Genomic DNA, 23405 nt, shown 5'->3' with positions numbered 1-23405 from the left:
AATCTTGCAGGAAATTTAAGAAGGGTTAATGAGTATATTCTGCTCAAAAGTGTTTTGCTTATTAATTCTTATTTGTTGTTCAAGAAATTGGACTTGTGATTTATATGTTATTGATGGATAATTAATCTGCTCAAAAGTGTTTTCTTATTCAGTACAAATATAAATCAATGTATAGTGAAACATGAAATTGACAAAATTGCATATACTTCATCTGGTCAAAAGTGTTGAAGCTATATACGTTTGCCCTTGTATTTTATGTTTTAGCTATACAAACCTAATATAATTAGTTTCTGTCCAAAGATGATTCTAGAATTATATGCTTTTGATGCAATAAGAAAACATTCAGTTAAAGTTTTCTATTTCTGTCAATTGTTAGATGAACAAAACTGACCAAATAATTTTGTATAGTTTTTCAGTCATGAGAATCACCTCCCTATAGATATCTAGAATAAAGATGTTGAGCTCACAAATTTTATGTTCTATATTCCATGATTAATGTTTTGCTAGTGGGAGTACTTGAAAGGTATCTGTTTCATTTTGTAGGCATTTATAAAGTTTTCTTTTACTCTCTTAGTCAATGGGAGTAATAATTTGTTTATCTCTGCTAATCAATGGGAATAAGAGATTACCTTTTGTGTTGAAAACTTGAAGTGTTAGTGGCTGATATTTTAAGAGTAAATTTTGTTTAAGTTTTGTTCATAAGTTTTAATAAGAGGTCCTAATTTTGTAAATAGTATGTCGTATTTTACTTGTTCTCTTATCATATTCTAAATTGACAGAAAAGTTAGATTTTGTTACCAACGTTGTTGAGTTCTTTTGTGAACTACTTTTCGACTATTGTGAGCTAATATTTTGACTATTAGTTCTTGACACCATGATTTGTTAGCAACAAAGTGCTTTAAGTTGAATGTGTATATGATCTTGGAGTGCAAGGAATAGACCAAGTTGTTCTTTGTTTTTCTTTGGTTCCGCATTCGATTCAAAGTGACAGGTTGTTAGGAAAGGTTGTTGCATACTTACGAAGACTTAGTGATTACCATGAGTTCTTATTTGTTAGGATAAATCATTGACATTCAAGTGGGAGAATGTAAGGTTGTGATGACAATGAATGATGTATTGGATTACTTATGTTGTAGGCCACTTGTTTATCGAGTTGTTAACAACTTAAGTAATTTGATAGTCCTAATGAAATAAGGATTATGGAGTCTTAACCTTTGCAATTGACCTAAAGAAATCTGATGGATTTCACTACAAAGATATAGTATCATGGTGGGACTTAAACACTTAAGTGATAGGGTTTCACAACCAATAATAGGCTGGCTGTGATTAAACCTTAATGATATAAATACTATGGTTAAGTCCCTGCTTCCATACGCTTAATCTCTCAGATACGTTGAACCCTATTCATATAGCAGAGAGATATTATTAAAGTACTGGAAGTAGAAGACAACCTGTGAACTCAAGCCACCATGTCTCCAATCGGTGCAGGTTAGTGTCATTCATCTTCTTCTTTCCGTTATCATGATGCATGTTAAATTGTGATCCTAGAACCATGTTGAATTAGTCCCCCTTACACTTTAATGTTGATAATTAGCCATGATGATTCCTATTCCGACTTTCGTAGGTAAGTCGATTGTAGTTTGAGAGGCTATATAGGATAGGTCCCTACATTCACAATGATATGTTTTTATATTGAGTTAAGCCCTAATGGATAGTAGAAAACACTTTCGATTTTTTGAGTGTAGAAGACTTATTTCACCCATTGCTGAACATGTCTTCTAGATCATTCTTATGAGTCAACTCTTCTTCTACATATAGACTTGGTAAACAGGTCGTGTTTTGTATCGTTTTTGTGTAACACCTGTTATCTTAATGGGTTGTGTCGTGTCACATCCATTATCTTAATGGGTCATTAACAAGTCGGGTCACTTTACTCAACAAGTAAAATGACCCGATCCGTTATAACTCATTAAGAAAAATATTTTTTTTCTTAAATTTGCACATATCACATGAATATTACTTCAAAATATAAAAACACATTTGTCTTTAAGTACTACATAGAGCCTAATAAAAAAGTACCAATACACTACTAGTCTACTACAGAATATCAAATGTGCAAAGATATGCAAAATGAATGAGTTTTTCTTTTTAAGGCTGTGAAGCCTTTCTCAGAAGTTAAAACCTTACCAATGAAACTTAAAACTTGCATGTTATTCCTTTTACAAAATCCATCAATTTTCATTGATCATCATGGGAAAATTGTATTAGAACTTTGGCGCCTTTAAGAGTTCTATTGATGATGTTTTCAATAAGGTTTTCCAAATCAGAACTCTCTTCCACATAAACTAAGTATAGAAAACCATACATTATAAATCATTCAAATTATGAGAAGTTTATGATTATGAAAAGAAATAAAACAATAGTACTATACAAGATAAAAATATATTACCTCATTTTTATCAAATTTTCGAAATTTAATTTAATATATATAATTATTATCGTATATAATATTATATATATATATATATAATATTATATATATATATATAATATAATTGTGTGTGTATATATATATATATAATTATTATAATATTTTTAGGATATAAAATTATTAAATTAATATTTTGCTTATCGTGTATCGGGTTATTCACGTGTATACTTGGACCAATCTGTTATGTTAATATGTGTTTATCGAGTTACTCGATAACGACCTAATTCGTTATCGTGTTGATTCGATAATCTATTAATTTCGTGTCATATCATATCAGGTTAACGGATTGTGTCAAAAATTACCAGATCTACTATAGATAAGTTGAATGTAATTGGCTTCGTATAGTTTAGTTTATTAAATCTGTGATCCTAATATCTTTTTTTTTTGTGATTACAGAATATATCTTACTTGTAATAGTTTCAAATTTTGTAAAAAGTTTGTAACTTTCAAATTCTGCTGAGGAAGAAAATTAAACCCACATAATTACCAGTTAAGCATTCATCTAATTGATCATTATTTCTCTATTAGAACTTGATGTGACATGGGCAATGAGATATGGCCCTGTCATGACTCCATATCCAAATGACAAATAGATAAGGCGTAAGCAACCGACCAACCGCACTCGTTGCAGTAACAGCTACCAGTGAAGAACAATTCAGCAAAGCTCTCTCTCTGGCGGAGCTGGTGGCAGTTGTGAGTGACGAAGGGTGCATGGAAACTGGTCTGTACAACTAAGTATTGGGTCTTATCAGTGACAATGGCAACGGTGGCAGTGGCACCACGTGTCCCATTGGTTATCTCAAATAATCGCATCCGCCAAAGTCATAAATGTAGTTGGGTAGGAGTTCCAGAAAATTCGACCCTTTCTTTTCAATCCACTTCATTTTCTGCTGCATCCTTGTTTATCCAGAGAAGGGCGAGAAGGGGTTTTGGGAGCGCAGGAGTTGTCACGAAGGCGATGGCGGATTCGGGTGCAAGTACAGTCCTTGTTACTGGAGCTGGTGGTAGAACTGGTACTCTCTCTCTCCCTCCTCGTTAACATAAAGTTGACTGTTTTGATTAATTTATAGGTGTTGATTGGAAGCTGGGTTTTCTAGATTATGTAGTTTTAATCCGGATTTTGGTTTTTTTTTTTTTTTTTTTTTTCTAATAAAGATAAGATAATCACACTAAATTCAATTAAGCTACGGGGAGGAGGATTAGAACCTGAGTGCATAGGATGGAACTTGGTGTTCTAGCTAACTTGGCTAAACTCAGATCTTCGGATTTTCTGGATTATGAATCTATAATACTGAGTGAGTCATGGACTAGATATATTTAAGAACTTTTTGTACAAAGCATTACAAGATGCGTAGTATTTGGGTTGTGGGATTTATGGTGGGGCAATGGGTTTTGTGGGGCTTTCACGTCTGCGCATAGAACCCTTTTTTTTCCTCAGTCCCATAGTGTGTGAGCAGAAATGTGTGAGATAATTGGGTGTTTGGAGAAGCATGTCTGATGGAGTGGGGGAGATTCCCGGTGTGTGCACCGCTGTAAGGGTACGCGGGTTTAGGGTTTAGGTTTCCTGATTTAAATAACAGTCAGTGCATAGTGAATGTGAGTTGAACTTAACATCTAAGGCAATGAAATTGTGTTTTGTTACTGTCAATGTGTTTGTTTTGGATTATATTTACTCATTATCTATGGTGATGGAAGCAGAAGAGGAAGTCGTTTTTCCTCCTCTGTTTGAGGAAAGGGTTTGTGATTTAGATGTAGTATTGGTGGAAACTTGGCAGGTAAACTGGTTTATGAGAAGTTAAAGGAGACGTCAGACCAGTTTGTGGCTAGGGGTCTGGTTAGGAGTGAAGAGAGCAAACAGAGCATTGGTGGAGCAGATGATATTTATATTGGAGATATAAGGGATGCTGACAGCATTCTACCTGCAATCCAAGGGATCGATGCTCTCGTTATCCTTACAAGTGCTGTGCCTAAGATGAAACCTGGATTCGATCCAACTAAAGGTGGGAGGCCTGAGTTCTATTTTGAAGACGGGTCATATCCTGAACAGGTAGTTCTGTCATTTTTATGAATTTAGGATCACTGTAAATACCAATCTCTGTTTTATCCTATTGTTCTGTTTTACCCTGTTGTTCTGATAGATGGGTTTGCATTTTAGGTTGATTGGATTGGACAGAAAAACCAAATAGATGCTGGTGAGAATTTTTATCCTTGTTTCCATTCATTCAAAACATGGTTCATTTTAGCTTTGAGTTTTGAATTACATGACAAATGCAAACAGCTAAGGCTGCGGGAGTGAAGCAGATTGTGTTGGTTGGGTCTATGGGTGGAACGGATCTTAACAATCCCCTGAACAAATTGGGTGATGGCAATATATTGGTAAGTACTCCTTTACTACATTTGAATTACCGCCTTTTGTGGTTGCTTTTCGGCTTTCTGTTTGTGGAAATGGAATTTGACTTTGCTGATCTATTCCTTCCTGTTTATATGTTAATTATAAATGTTTATGCATTATGTTTACTACTCAGGTTTGGAAGAGGAAGGCTGAGCAGTATTTGGCTGACTCCGGAATTCCATACACAATCATAAGGTTGGTCCAGTTACATTCAGACTTGTTCAAACAATATGTTCGTATTAAATAGACTCTGTAACATCACTAGCTGGTTTTGTTAGTACTGTTACCAGAAAAATGGAAGTCTTTTTATGACAACAACCCTCACAATGATGATGTAAGAAGCCATTGTTTATGCTACTTTGCTTGGGTTTTATATTTTTTTTCCAACACAATGTTTGAGAACTTCTAAAACACCAAAACATCCCTTTATTGTTGTGACCCCTGATGAATACGGATACTAAAGCTTGTCTGCTGGAGCGATTGACAAATACCTAGATTTCCTTTCATACTATAGCTTGTCCGCGCGTTATGTGTATCAGTATAGCATACAATAGAAGCTCAAATCACTGAATTCTATACCTTATACTTCTAACTACTCATGTTTTGATTGATTGTTCTTGTTATTCTACTTGACTTCCAATTGACCTAAATCTCCATGGTTTTATTAGGGCCGGAGGCTTGCAAGACAAAGAAGGCGGCATCCGTGAACTACTTATAGGGAAGGATGACGAGCTTCTTAAGACCGAAACAAGAACCATTGCTAGACCTGATGTAGCAGAAGTCTGCATTCAGGTATTGTGTACAGGGGTGTGCAAATAAACAGTTTCACAGTTTCTCAGCATCAACTTTTCAGGCAATGGCAATGTATTGTACTGATTTGTTTGCTTTCTATATTTTGATCAGGCACTGCAGTTCGAGGAGGCCAAGTTTAAGGCATTTGATTTAGCCTCAAAGCCGGAGGGAACTGGGACACCGACCAAGGATTTTAAGGCTTTGTTTTCCCAGATCACAACCCGATTTTGATCTTTGGCTAATATCTGTAATGCCAAAGAGAACATCTTCCCTTGTGAGTTTTGTTTTGTTTGTACTGGGAAACAAAACAGCAGAAAAGGAACTAGCATGTGTGTGCAGTTTGAACAATTTTAATATGTAATAAAGGGATCAAGGAATTAGCGTATGTCTGCACCAGAGTTTGTTTTTGTACCTTTTTCGTAGATTGGTGTGTGGATTTTGGTGTTCATTGACGGGGAAAACACTTAAAAAAGACTTTCTTTTGAAGAAAAAACTCATGATTTGATTGTTGAAGTGTTTCTCGACCTTCCTCGAACTTAAATTGGACTGTAAGGCCACCTCCAACCAAAGGAGGGTCAGAAGGCTCGTTTTAGTCCTAATAGTCCTTCAAGAAATTAATATTTTAATGAATAGTTCCAGGCTATATTTCTTAGATCATTTCAGCCAGAGGGTTCGTTTTAGCCATTTGGCCTTCCAAGAAATTAATATTTTAATGAACAGTACAGGGTCATATTTCTTAGACCATCTCTAACCAAAGGGTCCAAAGGACCAGAGGGTCGAAAATAGTCTGAAAATCGTTTCCAACCGAGGGCTAAGCCAAAGGACTCGTGGGCCCCACGAGAAAAAAAAAGGGTCAAAGGGCCAATCGGCTGGCCCAATCCAGCCAGTTAGCCGTGGGCCGGGCTGGATTTTTCATTATTAATATATTTTTTCTCGGATATATCCAACAATATTGTCCTCCTTTTTTTTTTGGGCCAAAATTTTTAATTTTTTTTTTTAAATTCCTCTTTTTTTTCCTATAAATACTTAAGTCATTCCTACACTATTTTTCACATAATTTTCACCATTTTTAAATTTAAGTTGATGTAGTTTTTAAATTTAAATAATAAATTATGTTTGGCCCTATGACCCTTTAGCCCTCGGTTAGAGACGGTTTTTTGTCACATGGCTAAAACGAGCCCTATAATCCTTTGGCCCTCGGTTGGAGATGGAGGCAAATATGGCCCTGTACTGTTCATTAAAATATTAATATCTTTGAGGGTCAGAGGGCTAAAACGAGACCTCTAGCCATCGTTCGGTTGGAGATGGCCGAAGGGTCCAAAGGGCTAGTGGGCCGAAAATAGCCCGAAAATTGTCTCCAACCGTAGGCTAGGCTAAAGGATTCATGGGCCCCACAGGAAAAAAAAAGGCCAAAGGGCCAATTGGCTGGCCCAATCAAGCCAACCAACCAATTGGATGGCCTAAACCCTATATTTTCTTACATCTGCCAATAATCTTTCCTTCAATTTTTTTAATAATTTTCAAATGGCCTCATCTGCAATGAAAGGTGGGGCTTGGACCCGAAAAGAAGATGAAGCTCTTTGCATGACTTATAGATGGGTGACGAAAGATAGTGTGAAGGGAGTCCTCACACGCCCATGATGAATTTGTTGGGGGGGGGGAGACTTTGGCCAAAGAACCTCCGATGCCAAAGTTAGAATTTTGAGGGAAAAGTGTTTGAAAATTTTAAAGAGTTTGGCAAGAGAATTGGAATTTTGTTTTCGAGAGAATGAGAGGGCTTATATAGGGATGTGGCCGGCCACCTTGGGAGGAGATGTACCGGCCACTTGGATGGTTTTGTGGTTAATTAGCTAATTAATGGAATAATTATTTAATTAATTAGCTAATTATTATAATAAAAAGGAAGGATTTTGGGGTTACCTTGTGGAGAAGATATGATGAGGATGAATGAAATAGGTTGTAAATAAATACCTATTTGGCCACTTTTGACTTGATTGAGGGATGATTGTCCATTGCTCGAGCGTAGGAGTTCTGGTGTGCCTCGAGGGTAATTTTGTCCTTTTTGCCCAAAAATCCACGTCTCGCCTCTTGATTATTTTTGGCTCCACAAATGCCTCCACACCTGTTTGGATGCTCGCAAGAAAGGGCAGCAAGTGTAGAGATCTTCTTGCTTGAGGAAAAATAAGATTGTTTCTTATTTTGATGCAGATTCCCTCTTTAATTGGAAATTAGATCCTTCTAGGAAAGGGAAATCAATTTCTCTCATAGCCTATTTAAGTCCACCTTAAGTGGATTATTAAATTAACTTTAGAGAGTGTTTTATTCTACCTTACAAGAAAGATAGAGCTTAGAGGATATTTGTTCCCCCTCCTCTAGCAATCTTCTACATCTTGCCCGTGCAAATGATCGTCTTTCATTGCTACATCTTCTCCGTACTGCACCGAGGTAAGAAAATTTTAATTTTTCTTGTTTTCTTTTTTGATAGTGTTGTCGCAGGGCAGCCATCGGGGTGGGGCGGCATGTCGACTGGGAAGGCACAGGAGTCGGCATAGCATGGGCCAAGGAGGTGTTGTGGCAAGGACCACTACTTGGATTGTATGGCTTGGCTAGCGCCAAAGGCAGCTTGTTCAGCTGGGGTCGCGGATTGAGACGTTGGGGCACAATGCTAGGCGAGCCGCATGGCTCATGTCTTTTGGGCTTTTAGACCTGACGTGGGCCAATCCAGCGATTGAGAGAAATGAAGAGGTTACGAACTCATGAGCTGCTAGAATGTTAGGCATGCAGACATCCTGCCTACTGGTCTGAGAGAAAAAAATAAGGGAAAAGCCAGTTATGGGTTGAGCTCCCCTGCTAAGTACTGTGAATGACGTTGGCTGCTTAGTTTTCCTCGCTGGGAGAAAGGTGGGGTGCTTCTGAGAAATGAGGTAAAGAGGATCAAGGAGGATGCATTGGCTCGTTTGATTGCTGTCATGGAGCCTATTATGAATGAAGGTGGAAAAAAAAGATCTTCCCCTACTGCTCAAGAGATACCGGTTGAGAAAAAATTGAAGACTTCCTCCGTTGCTCATGAGGGTCCGCATGCTGTTCAAGAGATACGGTAGGCTACCTTAGTGCACTCGATAGTAACTTTAGGGTTCTAGGGCAGCCATTCATGGGGTGTACTGCGTAATGTGCCTTCTCCGTTTCTAAGGCCCGGTTCCTCGCGGATTAGGCTAAGAGACCCAAAATCCTTCCGTTAGCTAAGCCTTGAAAAAGACTATTGTGGCTACTTCTAGGAATCTCAGCGCAAGCCATCGTGCACCTAGTTATACTAGGGCAGCCCGACTCATCCACGTCTGGATATTTGGAGTGTAAGTTTATCCTCCTGCCTTAGAGAGCAGACCCATGTGGGTGTCGGGGACTTGGTTTACCCTCTCGCACTGAAGAACATGGTTGGTCCCTCGGAGGGTGCAATTCCTACGATAAGTCCCTAAGAAAGGCTCGATCTTCTTTTAAAGTGCAGGAGTGATCAATTATTGTAAGCATGCAACCAAGCCAAGTTGTAGATTACTTCTGAATTCCTTATTGAAAAACGAGTGAAACGAACAAATAACTTAGCTGTAAGGGACAACATAACAACTGATAATCATCGGCTTGCGAGGTGATGCCTGTCGAGCTGCTTAAGTCTTCGGGTCTTGATATAGTGGGAGGTCACACATGGTACTTCCTTAAGTTGTAGGTGTTTCATTGCTTCTCGATCTCTTTGTCGTTCATGGTAGCGAGGGTGTAATTACCCTTGCCGCCTACTCTGCTGATCTTGTACGAACCTTCTTAGATGGGATCCATCTTTTTGGAGCCTTATTTACAGGCAGTAATGAAGGCTTTTCTTAGGACTAGATCTCCAAGTTAGAACTATCGGATCTTGGCCCTTCTGTTGTAGCTGGAGAAAAGCTGCTACTGGTAGGCTGCGATGCAGGTGTTGGTCTGCTCGCATTTCTCCTCTGCCAGATCTAAGCTTGTGGGCATCTCATTTCCATTCTACTCAATGCTTGGCAGTAGAGTGCTAGCACAATGACATTGGGAGGAATGATTGCTTCTAAACCAAATGCTAAAGAGAAATGAGCCTCACAGGTTGCTCGTCTTTTAGTGGTGCGATATGCCTATAAATATCTGGGGAACTCGTCTGGCCATTTTCCCTTCTTATTGGTGAAGGATTTCTTGAGGCAATCGAGGATCGTCTTGTTAGATGCTTTGAAGCCTAGAGTGATCGCCCGCTCGGGCATTTAACCGTTTGGGGTGACAAGGACCATGCTTACTCCAGAAACCTTTGTAGTTAGATGCACCGTCAACATACAAATGCTAGAAGTCTTCATCGGATGGAGCAGGCGCGCCTAGGGCGCGCTCGGCTACCTCTTGGGCGTCGTTAGGCCACTCTGTTGTGTCGCCTAGGCTAGGCTTGTAGTAGGGAGCCATGGAACTGTCGTTGGGTCGCCCTGTTACACGCAGTAGGAGGTGCTCAACAACCGATATTGGGCCACTCTAGAGTTGAATTATAGAGCAAAGGTCGGCTGGGGCCATATGACATATAGCAGGAGGTGGTGTTCAACTGCCGGTACATGTTGCTCCTATGTCAAATTAGGGTAACGAGGACAAAACTTATTTTCGAGTGTGTTTTTCTAGTGTTCATCTAGCCTTGTCGCGCATTTTGGGCCAAGTTGTTGCGTTCGTCAGAAAACTTTGCATCTGCCAGTGTCTATGCTTTTATCGTTACGCGTCTTGATTAGGCAAAATAGTGCATTATGAGGATAATTGTGTGCCTTTGAAGGTAAAACTTGAGCTTCCATGTTGCAACAACACTCACCAAAGTTAGCTTTTGAATTTCTGATAGCATCGAGAAGAGCTTTTAAACTGTGGAATACAGGTAGTCGAGCCCTCAGCTCTTCTCGTATGATGCTAAAGCTTATTGCTGCTTCAGATACCGTCAAACATGCGAATAAGTCATCCGCTGCTTCCGGTTTGGGTAGTAGGAAGGTGATGTCGGGTACTTCTTCAAGTCCTTGAATGTATATCGACGAGCCTCGTCCCAAAGTGCATGTTTCTCTGTCAGAGTGAAAAAGTATACCAGAGTTAGATCTTCTTTCATGATCAATTTTTCGAACAGCGGATGATCTGCTAGAAGTCATTTTTGAAAGGCTGCTCTAGCTATCGAGCCGTTGCATCCCACTATCATTGCCTTCTCTGCTTTGAACCTCTTCACATAGTCGCGAAGCGACTCTTTTAGGTTCTTCTTAACGTTGAACAAGTGATCGGACTTCTTCTTGATCGAGCGATAGGATGAATATTCTATGGTGAAACTCCAAATAAATTGTGGTGGCAGGGTATAAGACCAATCTTGCGTCTCGCCTTGTAGAGTAGTGGTGAATATCTTGTACATGAGATCGTCGTTGTTTCGATAGAGGATCATTGCTCTTCGGTAGTGTTTTAGGTGTCTTTTTGGGTCTTCGTCTCCTTTAAATGATGTGAAATGTGGCATGCTAAACTTGTGTGAAGGCTCTGCCTGCTCGATCTCGTCCGTGAAGGGTGACCTGTTTATGTGGGTCATGACCTGTTGTAATGCCTCGTCAATAACTTCGTTGCGTTGGAAATCGTGTAATCGCTTGGCCAGGAACCTCTTTATTTCTTCCTGAAATTACCTTTGTTGGGGCAACGGAACTCTCAGCTGCCCCCAGTCGTAACTTGCTGGTCTAGGCTGCTCTTCTATGTGTTTGGCTCGTCTATGCTGCAGATGCAGTGCATGTGGTGCATTCGTAGCACGAGCAAGTTCTTCATAGGCTGCCAGTTAAACTTAAGCCTGATTGAGTGACTGCTTCTTTCCATCCGTTGTGCTGCCTACTCCAATATGAGGTAGATAATGCTTATTGCGGGCCTAACCGCGAATGAACACTTCACTTGGAAGGTTGCTCATGTTGATTATTGGAGTGTGACCCTAACCGTGAGTGTATGCTCGTCCGTGGGCTTGACCAAGAGTGCACGCTCTTCCGCGCACTAAGACGGAAGCATACGCTATCTCGGGGGCCTAATCAGGAGTTTACACTGCCCAAACGCTCGGTTCGTGGCTGGTCGAGTGGCTGCTTGCCGGGATGCTGCTGGAGAGGTTCTTCGTCTGCCCTTGTCCTACTTTGGGACACTTCGTCTGGGGCATGTTGCATCTCGATGCGTTGCAAGAGCTGATTCACCAAGGTCGTTTGCTGTTTGAGGGCGCTCGTCAGTTCTATGACTTGTCGAGACAAGTGTTGTTTTTCATTTGGGTTGAAGAAGTTTGGAAGGAATGCATCTCCTTAAGCAGTGGAAGTAGGGTAGACTCTAGGCGCGAGATTCGAATTGGTGAATGTAAAATCAACATAGAAGTATGGTGAAAATGCCCCCGGCTCAATGGTAGGTCCGGATGGTTGAGATAATCTAGGGCTGACTTGGGCTGCTTGGGAAACCACGGGAGCAGGCTAGGCCGCATGAGTAGGCTAGGCCGCGTGAGTAGGCTAGGCCACTGGAATGGGCTGCTTGGCATGTGGAGCAAGCGGATGCGAGGCTTAAGCTTAGCTCGACAATGCATTGGGCTCGCGTTGGATTTAGGTGGCACAGGCCGGTTTGCCATGGGCTTGGAATAACACGACTTGGGCCATGGTGGTGGCGCCATGGACCTCGTCGTGGGTGGCTACCGTGGTGGTTGCCATGGTGGAGCCTTATGGTGGTGGTGCCGCTCCACTCATTGTTGTGTTTAGCCTTGTAGATCATCATAATCCTAATCCTTGAACGTTGGAATTTCCGTTCATCGAGGTTTTCGAATTTCTTACCATTGTACTTTTTCTTTACGTTTTATCAAAGAATTTTTAGAAATAAAAATTCCAAGAATAAGAAGGTATGAAAAATCTACAAATAAGCAAAGAAACAAAAAACCTTAGATGCGAGAGTCTTCTACGAACGTGTAACTCAACTCTCAATGAAAGCACCAATTTGTGGATGCAAATTTCTTCCTCCTTGCTTTTGGACAAAATTGTACCTACAAAACAAATAACACCTTAGGTCAAGACCAAGAGCCTCACGCACCCATGATGAGTTGGCGGGGGCGGCTTTGGCCGAAGAACCTCCGATGCCAAAGTTAGAATTTTGAAGGAAAGGTGTTTGAAGAATTTAGAGAGTTTAGCAAGAGAATTGAAATTCTGTTTTGGAGAGAATGAGAGGGCTTATATAAGGATGTGGGCGGCCACCTTGGGAGGAGATAGACCGGCCACTTGGATGGTTTTGTAGGTTAGGTTCTTGATTTGTGGTTAATTAGCTAATTAATGGAATAATTATTTAATTAATTAGCTAATTCTTATAATAAAAGAGGAAGGATTTGGAGGTTACCTTGTGGAGAAGATATGATGAGGATGGATCAAATAGGTTGTAAATAAATACCTATTTGGGCACTTTTGACTTGATTGAGGGATGATTGTCCACTGCTCACCCGTAGGAGTTCCGATGTGCCTCGAGGGTTATTTTTTTATTTTAACCCAAAAATCCACGTATCGCCTCTTGATTATTTTTGGCTCCACAATAGCAGTATAGTCGGAGGTAAACAACTATCGCCGGGTCATAATTTCTATTTTTTTTCCTATCAAAATAGGCCTTACTCATTGGTCTATAATTCGAAGTGTTCCTTTCCATATTCTTATCATTCGTCTTTTCTTGTATTTGTTTGGCCCGTTCTTCACGCCTATAGTTCCTTTCTTCCGTGGCAAAGGCATTTTGCTCCGCCATTAATCGCAATGAGGCTGCCATTTCTTGTTAAGTGGCGTAATCATCATTTGCCTTGCCTTTTTCCTTCAACCTTCAGGCCTTGTTTCATCCTATAGCCCTAGGTATGGAACCTTCACCCGAAGACGAATTTTCTACCCTTGTTTGTTGAATGGTAGGAGATCCATCATCATCCATATCTATAGCTAAGAATGCAGTTCTGAACATCGGCGTAGGACCTACTCTATGTTGAGGCGGATCTTCAAATAACACCCATCCTTTACAAACTTCCCAACAACTGTGATGCTGAAAGGGTTTCGAGCAGCCCTCTATATACAATTCCTCCGCTTAGCGTACCTAGAAAATATAATTACAAAAATTAAAGGAAATTAATTTATGAAACTAAATGTAATATAATTAAATATTTAAAATAAATTGTGAAAACACTTACTTCGTCGTAGTAATTGGCGCCACTTTCATGTCTACTTGCAACTGCTAACAGTGCTTGATGCCATTTGTTCAAACTTGGCTGAAGATGTTTCTTCCATCTTGAAGAACAACTCTTGTGGTTTTGGGTATTCGGTGGAGTGGTGCCAACTCTAGGTATTTTTTGGACACACAAGTCCAAACACCATCACTTGTTTGAGAACTCTACCTCACACTATCTTCTAAGACCTATTTATAAGCCCTGCAAAGAGCTTCATCTTCGTTTCGGGTCCAAGCCCTACCTTTCATTGCATATGAGACCATTTGAAAATTATTTAAAAAATTGAAGGAAAAATAATAGGAAAAGGTAAGAAAATATGAGAATTGAAATGGTGTGGAAGGCTGAAAAATTTGTGAGGAATGGTGTAGGAATGGCTTAGGTATTTATAGGAAAAAATAAGAATTTTTTAGAAATTTAAAAAAAATATATTGGCCCAAAAAAAAATCAAAAAAATTAAAAAACCAACAGTAAGAAGCCTAGGAAGCCTAGGTAGGCTAGGCTTTTCTTGTTTTTTGCATGGTGATGGAAATATGAGTTTCTGCTGAAGGTTTTTTAATGAGATCAGAAGCCTAGGTGGGCTAGGTTTTTGATGTAGTGTGGTAAAACCTAGATAGGTTGTTGCTTATCTAACTGACGAGTTTGAAAAGTCAAGGAACAAAATCAATTTGAAGGATATGCTTCAGTTCCACAAATTAGGATTGCAGTGGGACTCTACAAAATTATCTAGCCGCGCCACACAACATTTGCCTATACATACAAGACTCGGTGCAACGGAAGAGAGCCAATTCAACACATAACTGCCCTGCGCAAAACCTCTCAAACATCTTGAGATTTATTTTTTCTTTTTCCCGCCAACACATCTTCAGTTTAGATAAACAACACTGTGAAGCCAACCGACGAACACCTTCAGTTTGGATAAAAGCATTGTTGTCGTAGAATCAGTCGATCGAGGAACACCTTCAGTTTGGATAAACAGCACTGCATCGAGGCCGACTGGTTACCTATCCAAGTCTCGGTCGAGAAGTGTTTCCAAATCCTTATTGGCAGAGGTCATCTTATTAGCCTTTTTGGTGAAATAAGATGTTACGAGTTACGACATTCAGCGCATTAAATGTCGAGTGGTTTTATGATTGGATACTCCCAAGTGAGTTTCAGAGTTCGGCATTTTGAGGGCCGAACCACATTTACCATCAAGACATATATTACCTTTGAATACTTGTGTCCATATAGTTTGGTGTCAATTCAACGTGCTTATACTCTCACGAATATAATCATCGTGACCGAATCCGACGCCGACGATTCGTGAACTTCGCAGAACTAGCAGCCTTGCCTTCAGACTCGAGAATCCAAATGCCAAGATTTGTTCATTCCTCGGCCGCAGTCGCAAGATCAAGAAGTCAACAACGCGCTCAACACAACATCAACAAATTTTACTCCTCGGCCGAGCTCGGCCGACGAGTTGGCACGCCCTGCATCAATCGAAGGACATAGTTAGCTCATTAGTTACTCGGCCTGCGCGCCATGTAGGCTTTGTAAATTTTAGGGTCAACATTTTGGCACACCTAGTGGGACCCAGTGCTAAAACTACAAAGTTCATATAATATATTAAGATTCCAATCTGACTCAACGTAGCCGATTGTACGAGCTCTTAGAGGAATTGAAAAAACACAATGAGGAATGAAAAAGATCTTTGGAAGTGGAAAAAGTTCTTCATGGCCATAGAGAGATGCAAAAGTCATTCGCTTACATGTTGAGAATAAAAACTCCTGTTACCCTGCAAAAGCAATAGGTAAATGAAGACAGGGCTCGATTTAATGCCTGGCTAGATGGAAAATATTTTTCTTATGTTTTCGACTATAAATCGATTCCATTTGAGGAATGGTTGGTTGAAAAGACCGGGGGCAATTTTCCGCTTTGGCTATAATCAGACATCGGCCTAAGAAAATTGTTAATTTGGCCAAAGAACAAAGGCCACCTATTTTTTCAGTCGAAACTGAAAGTGTGGTAGGCCTAGAAGAAAATGTTCAAGTTTCTGAGCCAAAAATTGACTCAGAAAATGATTCGTCAGAGGAGTGTTCCAATGACAAACAAGACCAATACACGACTTCAGACCATAAAACCACATCAATTGATATGGTAATTGGAGACATGGTTTTAGATGCCGAAACTACGCCAATTGACATGGTTATTGGTGAGAAAGCCGATATAGAGAAATCCCATTCGGCTAAGTTGTTTGAATTAAAAGCCGAAATTATGCCTAGGGGGGGCATAATAATTGTTCAACACATTCGGTGCCCGAAAATGAAAAATTTTCGCCAAGTTACAAATATTTGGAGAAAATCCTTTATTCGGCTTAGAGCGAAATCAATTTGACAATGTTGATATCAAAAGATCTCGGCTTGGAATAAAGCATCGCTGACCTCCTCCTGATTATGATTCAGCCATTTTCATTTTCTTTTGCTAAAAAAAAAAAAAAAAAAAAAGAGGGAAAAAAAGAAGGATGAATAAGTTATTTTCTTAACCATTCAGCCTTTTAGGCCGATGTATGAAAAAATAAGGGGGCAACATTGGTAGTCGGTAGCGTGGGTTTATTTGCTGCGTTGTTGACATTGGGTTTAATATATCACGTTCAGGATTGATGGACTGGCCGAGCTGCCAAGAATGGTTTTTCTCGGCCCAATGTTTCGCGACCTCGCCCTTTCCTAATTTTTCTCAACTTTAGGAATGCATGCAAATTCGACATTATATTTATATATGCATGGCTCAATTGGGAGGACAAGACTATCAAAGATGCATGTTGGCAGAACACACTCAATTGAGTTTCAACATAGAGTTTAATATATATATAAAAGTTAGCTTACATCAAGACGTAGCCGTATATAAATATACACCAATCGGTCATGGGGTTTTATATATATATATAGCTTGGACATGGAGTTTAATATATATATATATATAAAAGTTAGCTTACATCAGGACATAGCCGTATATAAATATACACCAATCGGTCATGGGGTTATATATATATATAGCTTGCTTCAGGATGCCATTACCGAGAAGTGATCAGAGCATTCATGATTGGTGGCAGGCCTAACTACCAAGAATCAGGTGTTTCTTGGCCCTTAAAATAGATGGCTGATGATAATGGTAGCCGAATGACGGTAAGAAATTCGGGGGTTTTGAAAGTGCCTCTTCACTATGGGTACAACGCTGATGATATCCTAAGTTGGCTGAGAAAAGAGTTGTGAATTTGACATCAGTTCGATGACAGTGGGGTGTATGTCGTGATCAATGACATATTTCTCGGCCATGTATTTCTTGACCGAGAAACTTGAGAAAGCAACAGTCGAATGAGTCAATTTGAAAGTTCAGCTCGGCAGCTTATATTTACGTGTGGCTTCTGCCAAAGAGACGAGTCGAGAAGCAATTCGTGAAATCAAGAGCCTACGGATAGATTGTGCAGAAACTTGGAGGTTCTCGACAATGGATGTTGTGGGGAGGTGATCCACCATGGGACTCAGCATTCGGTGGGGTGGTCTGTTCTCTACCATATATATTTGAATCAATTTGATGGATTTGGTCCTCGACCATAATTGTCCTTGACCATATATTTCTTCGACCATAGCTTTGGTGATGGACTTCTTCGGTGGAGCTTTGGTGAATTTTTATTCAACGGTGGAGCTTCGGTGGTCATTTATATTTTTCGATGCCGCTCGTGAACAGTTGAAGAAACTTAATTTCCTTAACCATTCAGCTTACGAGCCGATGCTCAAGGAAACTGGGGGGGGGCAATGTTTGGATCTAAATTTACACCATCGGCCCGTGCAATCAAGGCCATTAATTGAGCATAGCTCTCAATCGTCGGATGGAAAAGTGGAGATAATTTTTGTCATTATTAAAGGATAATATTATTTTTTTATCATAATAATTATCCTTTAATATGAATTATCCTAGCATCTTTTTCAACCAAATAAACAGGGTGCGAATTATATCCCGAAGCAAGTGGTACAGTTTAAATTGAGTTGGGATGTGTGTGGACGTGTGGATTGGATATGCTGCAAGATGATATTAAAAATGATGGCTTTGGGTGATGACGAGACAAGCCTAGAAAAGCTAGGTTTTTTGGTGGTGGTATAATGATGACCTAGGAAGCCTAGGTAGGCTAGGCTTTTCTTGTTTTTAGCATGGTGATGGAAATGTGAATTTCTGCTGAAGGTTTTTTAATGAGATCAGAAGCCTAGGTGGGCTAGGTTTCTGATGTAGTGTGGTAAAACCTAGATAAGCTGTTGCTTATCTAACTGACGAGTTTGAAAAGTCAAGGAACAAAATCAATTTGAAGGATATGCTTCAGTTCTACAAATTAGGATTGCAGTGGGACTCTACAAAATTGTCTGGTCGCGCCACACAACATTTGCCTATAAATACAAGACTTGGTGCAACGGAAGAGAGGACTGTCAATTCAACACACAACTGCCCTGCGCAAAACCTCTCAAACATCTTGAGATTTTTTTTTCTTTTTCCTGCCGACACATCTTCAGTTTGGATAAACAGCACTATGAAGGGAATCGGCAAACACCTTCAGTTTGGATAAATAGCACTGTTGCCATAGAATCAGCCGACCGAGGAGCACCTTCAGTTTGGATAAACAGCACTGTGTTGAGGCCGACTAGTTACCTATCCAAGTCTCGGTCAAGAAGGGTTTCCAAATCCTTATTGGCAGAGGTCATCTTATTAGCCTTTTCAGCGAAGTAAGGTGTTACGAGTTACGACATTCGACGCATTAAACGCCTGAGTGGTTTTATGATTGGATACTCCTAAATGAGTTTCAGAGTTCGGCATTCTGAGGGCCAAACCACATTTACCATCAAGACACACATTACCTTTGAATACTTATGTCCATATAGTTTGGTGTCGATTCGACGTGCTTATACTCTCACGAATATAATCATCGTGACCGAATCCGACGCTGACGATTCGTGAACTTTGCAGAACTAGCAGCCTTGTCTTCAGGCTCGAGAATCCAAAGGCCAAGATTGTTCCTTCCTCGGCCATAGTTGCAAGATCAAGAAGTTAGCAACGCGCTCAACGCAACATCAACAAATTTTAGTCGTCGACCAAGCTCGGTCGACGAGTTGGCACGCCCCGCATCAACAGAATGACATAATTAGCTCATTAGTTACTCGACCTGCGCACCACGTAGGCTTTGTAAATTTTAGGATCAACAGTGATATAAGAAATGATTTCCAACACCAATTTTCTCATTCATATCCCTATTTATCTATCTTTTGAGAAAGATTCGTGATGTGCAAAATGATTAAAGGGCGTCCGACAATCATTTCCGTGATATAGTCTGCCAACCAAATTCTATATGCAGGATAACTCCAGACGTCTCAGAAAATATTATGATCTGTCGGGAAAGTGGGTAATAATATTATTGTCTTAGAAACCATTCAAGCTAAATAAACAAGGGAAATGCCAACTACACTAGTATTCATCACATCAAATACTATATGTTAAGAACGCTGCTATTAGCACTTCAAAATAGTCATCGGCATTCCTCTCTAATTAAAAATACAAGGGAGGAAGGTGTGCAGAATGAGAGTTCCGCCTTTTGAAGCAAGGACAGAGGTACTAAGAGTTATAGCGACTAATGAGCACAAGTAAAGAGTTTCTTTCATAAAAATACAGCTGGGATAAAACTGCGCAGTTAACTGTTCTTGTTATATTTGAATAAGATTGTGAACAAGTGACAAACTCGTACCTTGCTGGATGGTTCTATTGGATTATCAGACACCATAGTAAGAGAATATCACCCGATCCAAATCTACGGAAGAGAAGTATCCGTGTTAATGCTGAAGAACTAGGAAGCAGATTACAAGCACTTTCTTAAGCAGGTTTCCAAGCAGAAAGGGCAAAGGCGGTTCGTCCCTTCCATCCCTGCAACAGCCACCGGCTATCTTCATCGATGACAAAGTCCTTGTGGTAAAGAGAGCTTACTTTCTTAGCTGCCGCCTTCACAAGCTCTCGGTCAAAAGGTATTTGCACAAACCCAGCCCTCAAGTTACGAACGTGCCATTGCTTGTATGTTTCTGGCCTTTCCACTCTCTCCCAGCCTTCGCAAGCTATAACATTTAAAGCCTCCCTGCCAAAGATCTCTTTCTCAATTAACATCCTTTCCTGATCCTCACGGGGTACAACAGTTTCAAGCATATCAAACAGCGAAGAAAAATGAAATAACGCCTCTCGGAACCTGGTAACGAAGAAGGGGGCATTGTACGCTCCATTAACAACTCCATGGATGAAAATGTCTGGATTGATTCTCCTTATCAAATCAAGAACCCTGTTTCTTACACTGTCCACTGACACACTTTCATCGAGCAAGTTCTTACCCCGATATAAAAAGTTCACAACAAGAACTTCATCCTTGTCGATCTTGAGTTCCTCAAGTGTAATGGTTTCCCATTTCTTTGCAATAGCATTGTACTCGAATGGCACATTGAACTTCTCAGCATAAGCTGCCAAACGTCGTCCTGTTTCCTCAACTCGCTCAGCTGGCCGAAATCCCGGTTGAGGAAATTCAATTCCAGTAATCCGAACCTTTGGGGGTCCACCTTCCCTCCACGAGATCCGTTGAATAAGGGTGGGCCATTGGAAACCATAAAGGATACCAAAATCAATGACATGGAGCCTTGTCGACTTTTCAGCTAAATTCATTATTGTGACGTTCGAGACAAAATTAGACATCTTCTTAAATGGAGATGCAGCAAGGTAGAGATGGTATGCTTTCAAGATATCAGCAGCCGATGTCCTTTTGCTAACAAGACCTTTATAAATCTGGCTACCAGTACCAGCCAAGCGTGCTTCAAGGCCATTGGCAAAGCAATGAGCGAGTCTCTGAGTCCCATCTCCAAAAGGTGAGGAATGCTGTCTGACCTTCTTTAGCAGTTCATTGGCGGTCCTATGATCATCAGCTGCAACCGCCTGTGCACAACTAATTAGGAGGGTTCTCAAGTCCACCACCTCCTTTTTAACACTTTGTTTCTTACCACGACCTTTTCCTCCCTTGGATACTTCGGATTGCCCGTTCTGTATCACACTTTTGCTCATTCCATTTTGCAAGGCCTCACGAAGAGATTCCAAACGCTCCTGACCCTCCCCTGTGCTGCAAAGCAATACAACATCAAACATCTCTGACCGCAAAGGAGATTCAGACGAAAAAGCCGCTTGCTTGCTACTCCTTTTTTCCTCCACATCTTCGTCCTCCCTATATAGATTCTTCTTTCCCCTTGACCCACCAGAAGAATATTCTCCTTCATCCGTTCTCTCCACTTTGACATAAGACGCCGCTGCCCCAACCTTTGGCGTGTGAACTGACATCTCATTTGCTTCCAGTTCAACAACCAAATTAGTCTCTCCAGGGAAGAAATCTACTAGCCTCCTCAACCCCCTTATTGAATTGCCAAACAGATTGGCTCTCGGTATTCCAATCTGGGCTATAAATACTACTATTAGGAGAATCCACCAGCTCATACCCGTTAAATGATTGAGAAATTCTATATGACGGAAGACCTTGTAACTGAGACGAATATCCATCTGGACTTTGAATCGAGGTAGTATCACCAAAATAACCACCACTGTTGCAACTACTAGTGATATAATTACTCCAAGTTCCAGAGGAACTTTCAGCCGGGATCTCACCATATTGACTGGCGTAACGATGGAATAACTCTGGGGAGGGGGGATATTTCTTTCCAAGGACCTCATAGAATGACTTCTCGGCAGCTTGAAGTTCCAACGACTCTTTAAGCATGCAAGTCTTGTCCTCCATATCTTCTTCCATAAGCATCTGGTTAATGTACTTCAACACCACATCCGAAAAGTCACAATCTTCGGCAGAATCATCCTCAGGGCTCACACTTGAGTACGAAGATACACTATTCGCGGCAAGACCGGGTTGAGGGCAACTAAAATTTCTATAACTATTGTCTAAGAAGGTATTACTATCGAACCGGGATCCGGCTACTACGGTTGGATGTGAAAGAATGGGCAAAGGTTGGTTACCCAGTTGAACTCCATTGAAAGAATCAGAGGAACCCCTACGACGAGGATCCATTATTATCAACTTTGTAATCTCTCTCTCTCTCTCTCTCTCTACAGTTTTTCTCTCTCTAGAATCCCAACTAAGAGAGCGAGAGACCAAATCCAAACAAAAAGCAGCAGAATTTCCTATCAAATTAGTTACCTTCTTCAAACACAAAAATGATAAATCAAACCCTCTGCAAGTAAGTCTGCACACATGGAAACCTTAAACCCTCAGAAATTCACAAACTAAAGCATAAAAATAAAAATAAAATAAATAAAATAAAAAAACAAACAAACAGAAACCTTAAATTTGACAGATAAAAAGCACTGAAAAATGCATATGAGATGAAAAGGACCAAACTTTTCAATTAAAAAAAAAGCATTTTAATGAATTAATTCAATATTAAGTCATCTACGAACAGAAATCACTTCAAAAACCCAGGAATGCTGTAAAAAAAACGCTAAATGGGTTATAATTATATATAGAACAACAACAACATGGCAAAAGCTCACCTTTGAGTTCCAGCTCTGAAGCTCACTGAGAGATAATATTACGGGAGGGAGGGAGGGAGGGAGGGGGGAACGAGCAGAGGTTTGAGTTTTAGAATTTTAAGGTTGTCCTATTATGTGGGTTACGGAGGAACAGCAACCGTTGATTTGGAGTCCGTTAAAATTTCAGCGGGTATCATCGGCTGTCCATTTCATGAGATGGAGCGGTGTTATCTTGTCTTCCTATGTATCATGGTCTTGCGGACTTCAACTACGTTGCCTTGACTATTCCTCTACCCAAAAAAAAAAAAATACTACGTTGCATCTTCCTAATTGCCGCGTGTGGATCTTTAAACGGAGAGTTGTCCCACATGGCTCGTTTTTCTTTCCACTTTTGGAGAACAGTCCTAGGTCATCTGAACCCACTTTCATGAGAATAATTTGTATAAAATAGAATTAGTCGTGTTACGATCTAATAATGTGTTGTTGTATCAAAAAATAATGACAATGCGTTATTGAATTAAGCCCAACCATGGAGGAAACCCACCTATTTAAATTCCTGTCTTTGTAAGGCCTAGAACCGGGTCATCCATGCGCTCACATAAAATTAAGAGGACCTCTTGTATTAGGGTAGGTGAAAGCGATCTGATGAAATTCCCTCAGCCACAGATTCAGAATTAAAAAATAGAATTAACTTGGCTCCTCAATGGATAAGGAAAAGTCTCTTCTCAAGTCATTGATGTATAAAGACAAATCATTGAATACGGTAAAAGTACTACAAATTGTATATCTATTTGCTGTAATTGATTGACTAAACAATCTTATTCGATTTTTTTTTTTTAAATGATCTTTATAGAATGATTTATATATAAGAGATTTCGACCATAAGCACGAAATTTTGAAAACAAATAACAAAGCAT

At 40.1% G+C, this 23405-nt stretch overlaps 1 protein-coding gene and 1 pseudogene across 1 annotated transcript; one reads left to right on the top strand and one right to left on the bottom strand.

Annotated features, from left to right (window-relative positions):
- Nucleotides 1–3130: 3130 nt before the first annotated feature.
- On the top strand, nucleotides 3131–6060 carry LOC103933783 (uncharacterized protein At5g02240). The gene is made up of 7 exons (XM_009343470.3): nucleotides 3131–3504; nucleotides 4267–4538; nucleotides 4647–4683; nucleotides 4770–4867; nucleotides 5017–5078; nucleotides 5552–5675; nucleotides 5787–6060. Exons 1-7 carry the CDS (start codon nucleotides 3249–3251, stop codon nucleotides 5904–5906), a joined length of 969 nt encoding a protein of 322 aa, XP_009341745.1. The 5' UTR covers nucleotides 3131–3248; the 3' UTR covers nucleotides 5907–6060.
- Nucleotides 6061–19565: 13505 nt separating this feature from the next.
- On the bottom strand, nucleotides 19566–22750 carry LOC103933784 (annotated as a pseudogene).
- Between the last annotated feature and the right edge of the window lie 655 nt (nucleotides 22751–23405).

The sequence above is a fragment of a genome, unplaced genomic scaffold, assembly GCF_019419815.1.
Source record: "Pyrus x bretschneideri cultivar Hongxiangsu unplaced genomic scaffold, Pyrus_bretschneideri_v1 Contig11, whole genome shotgun sequence".
In the NCBI taxonomy this organism is placed as follows: Eukaryota; Viridiplantae; Streptophyta; class Magnoliopsida; order Rosales; family Rosaceae; genus Pyrus; species Pyrus x bretschneideri.
The sequence above is the reverse complement of the archived record's forward strand: the minus strand, read 5'-3'. Positions and strand labels throughout refer to the sequence as shown.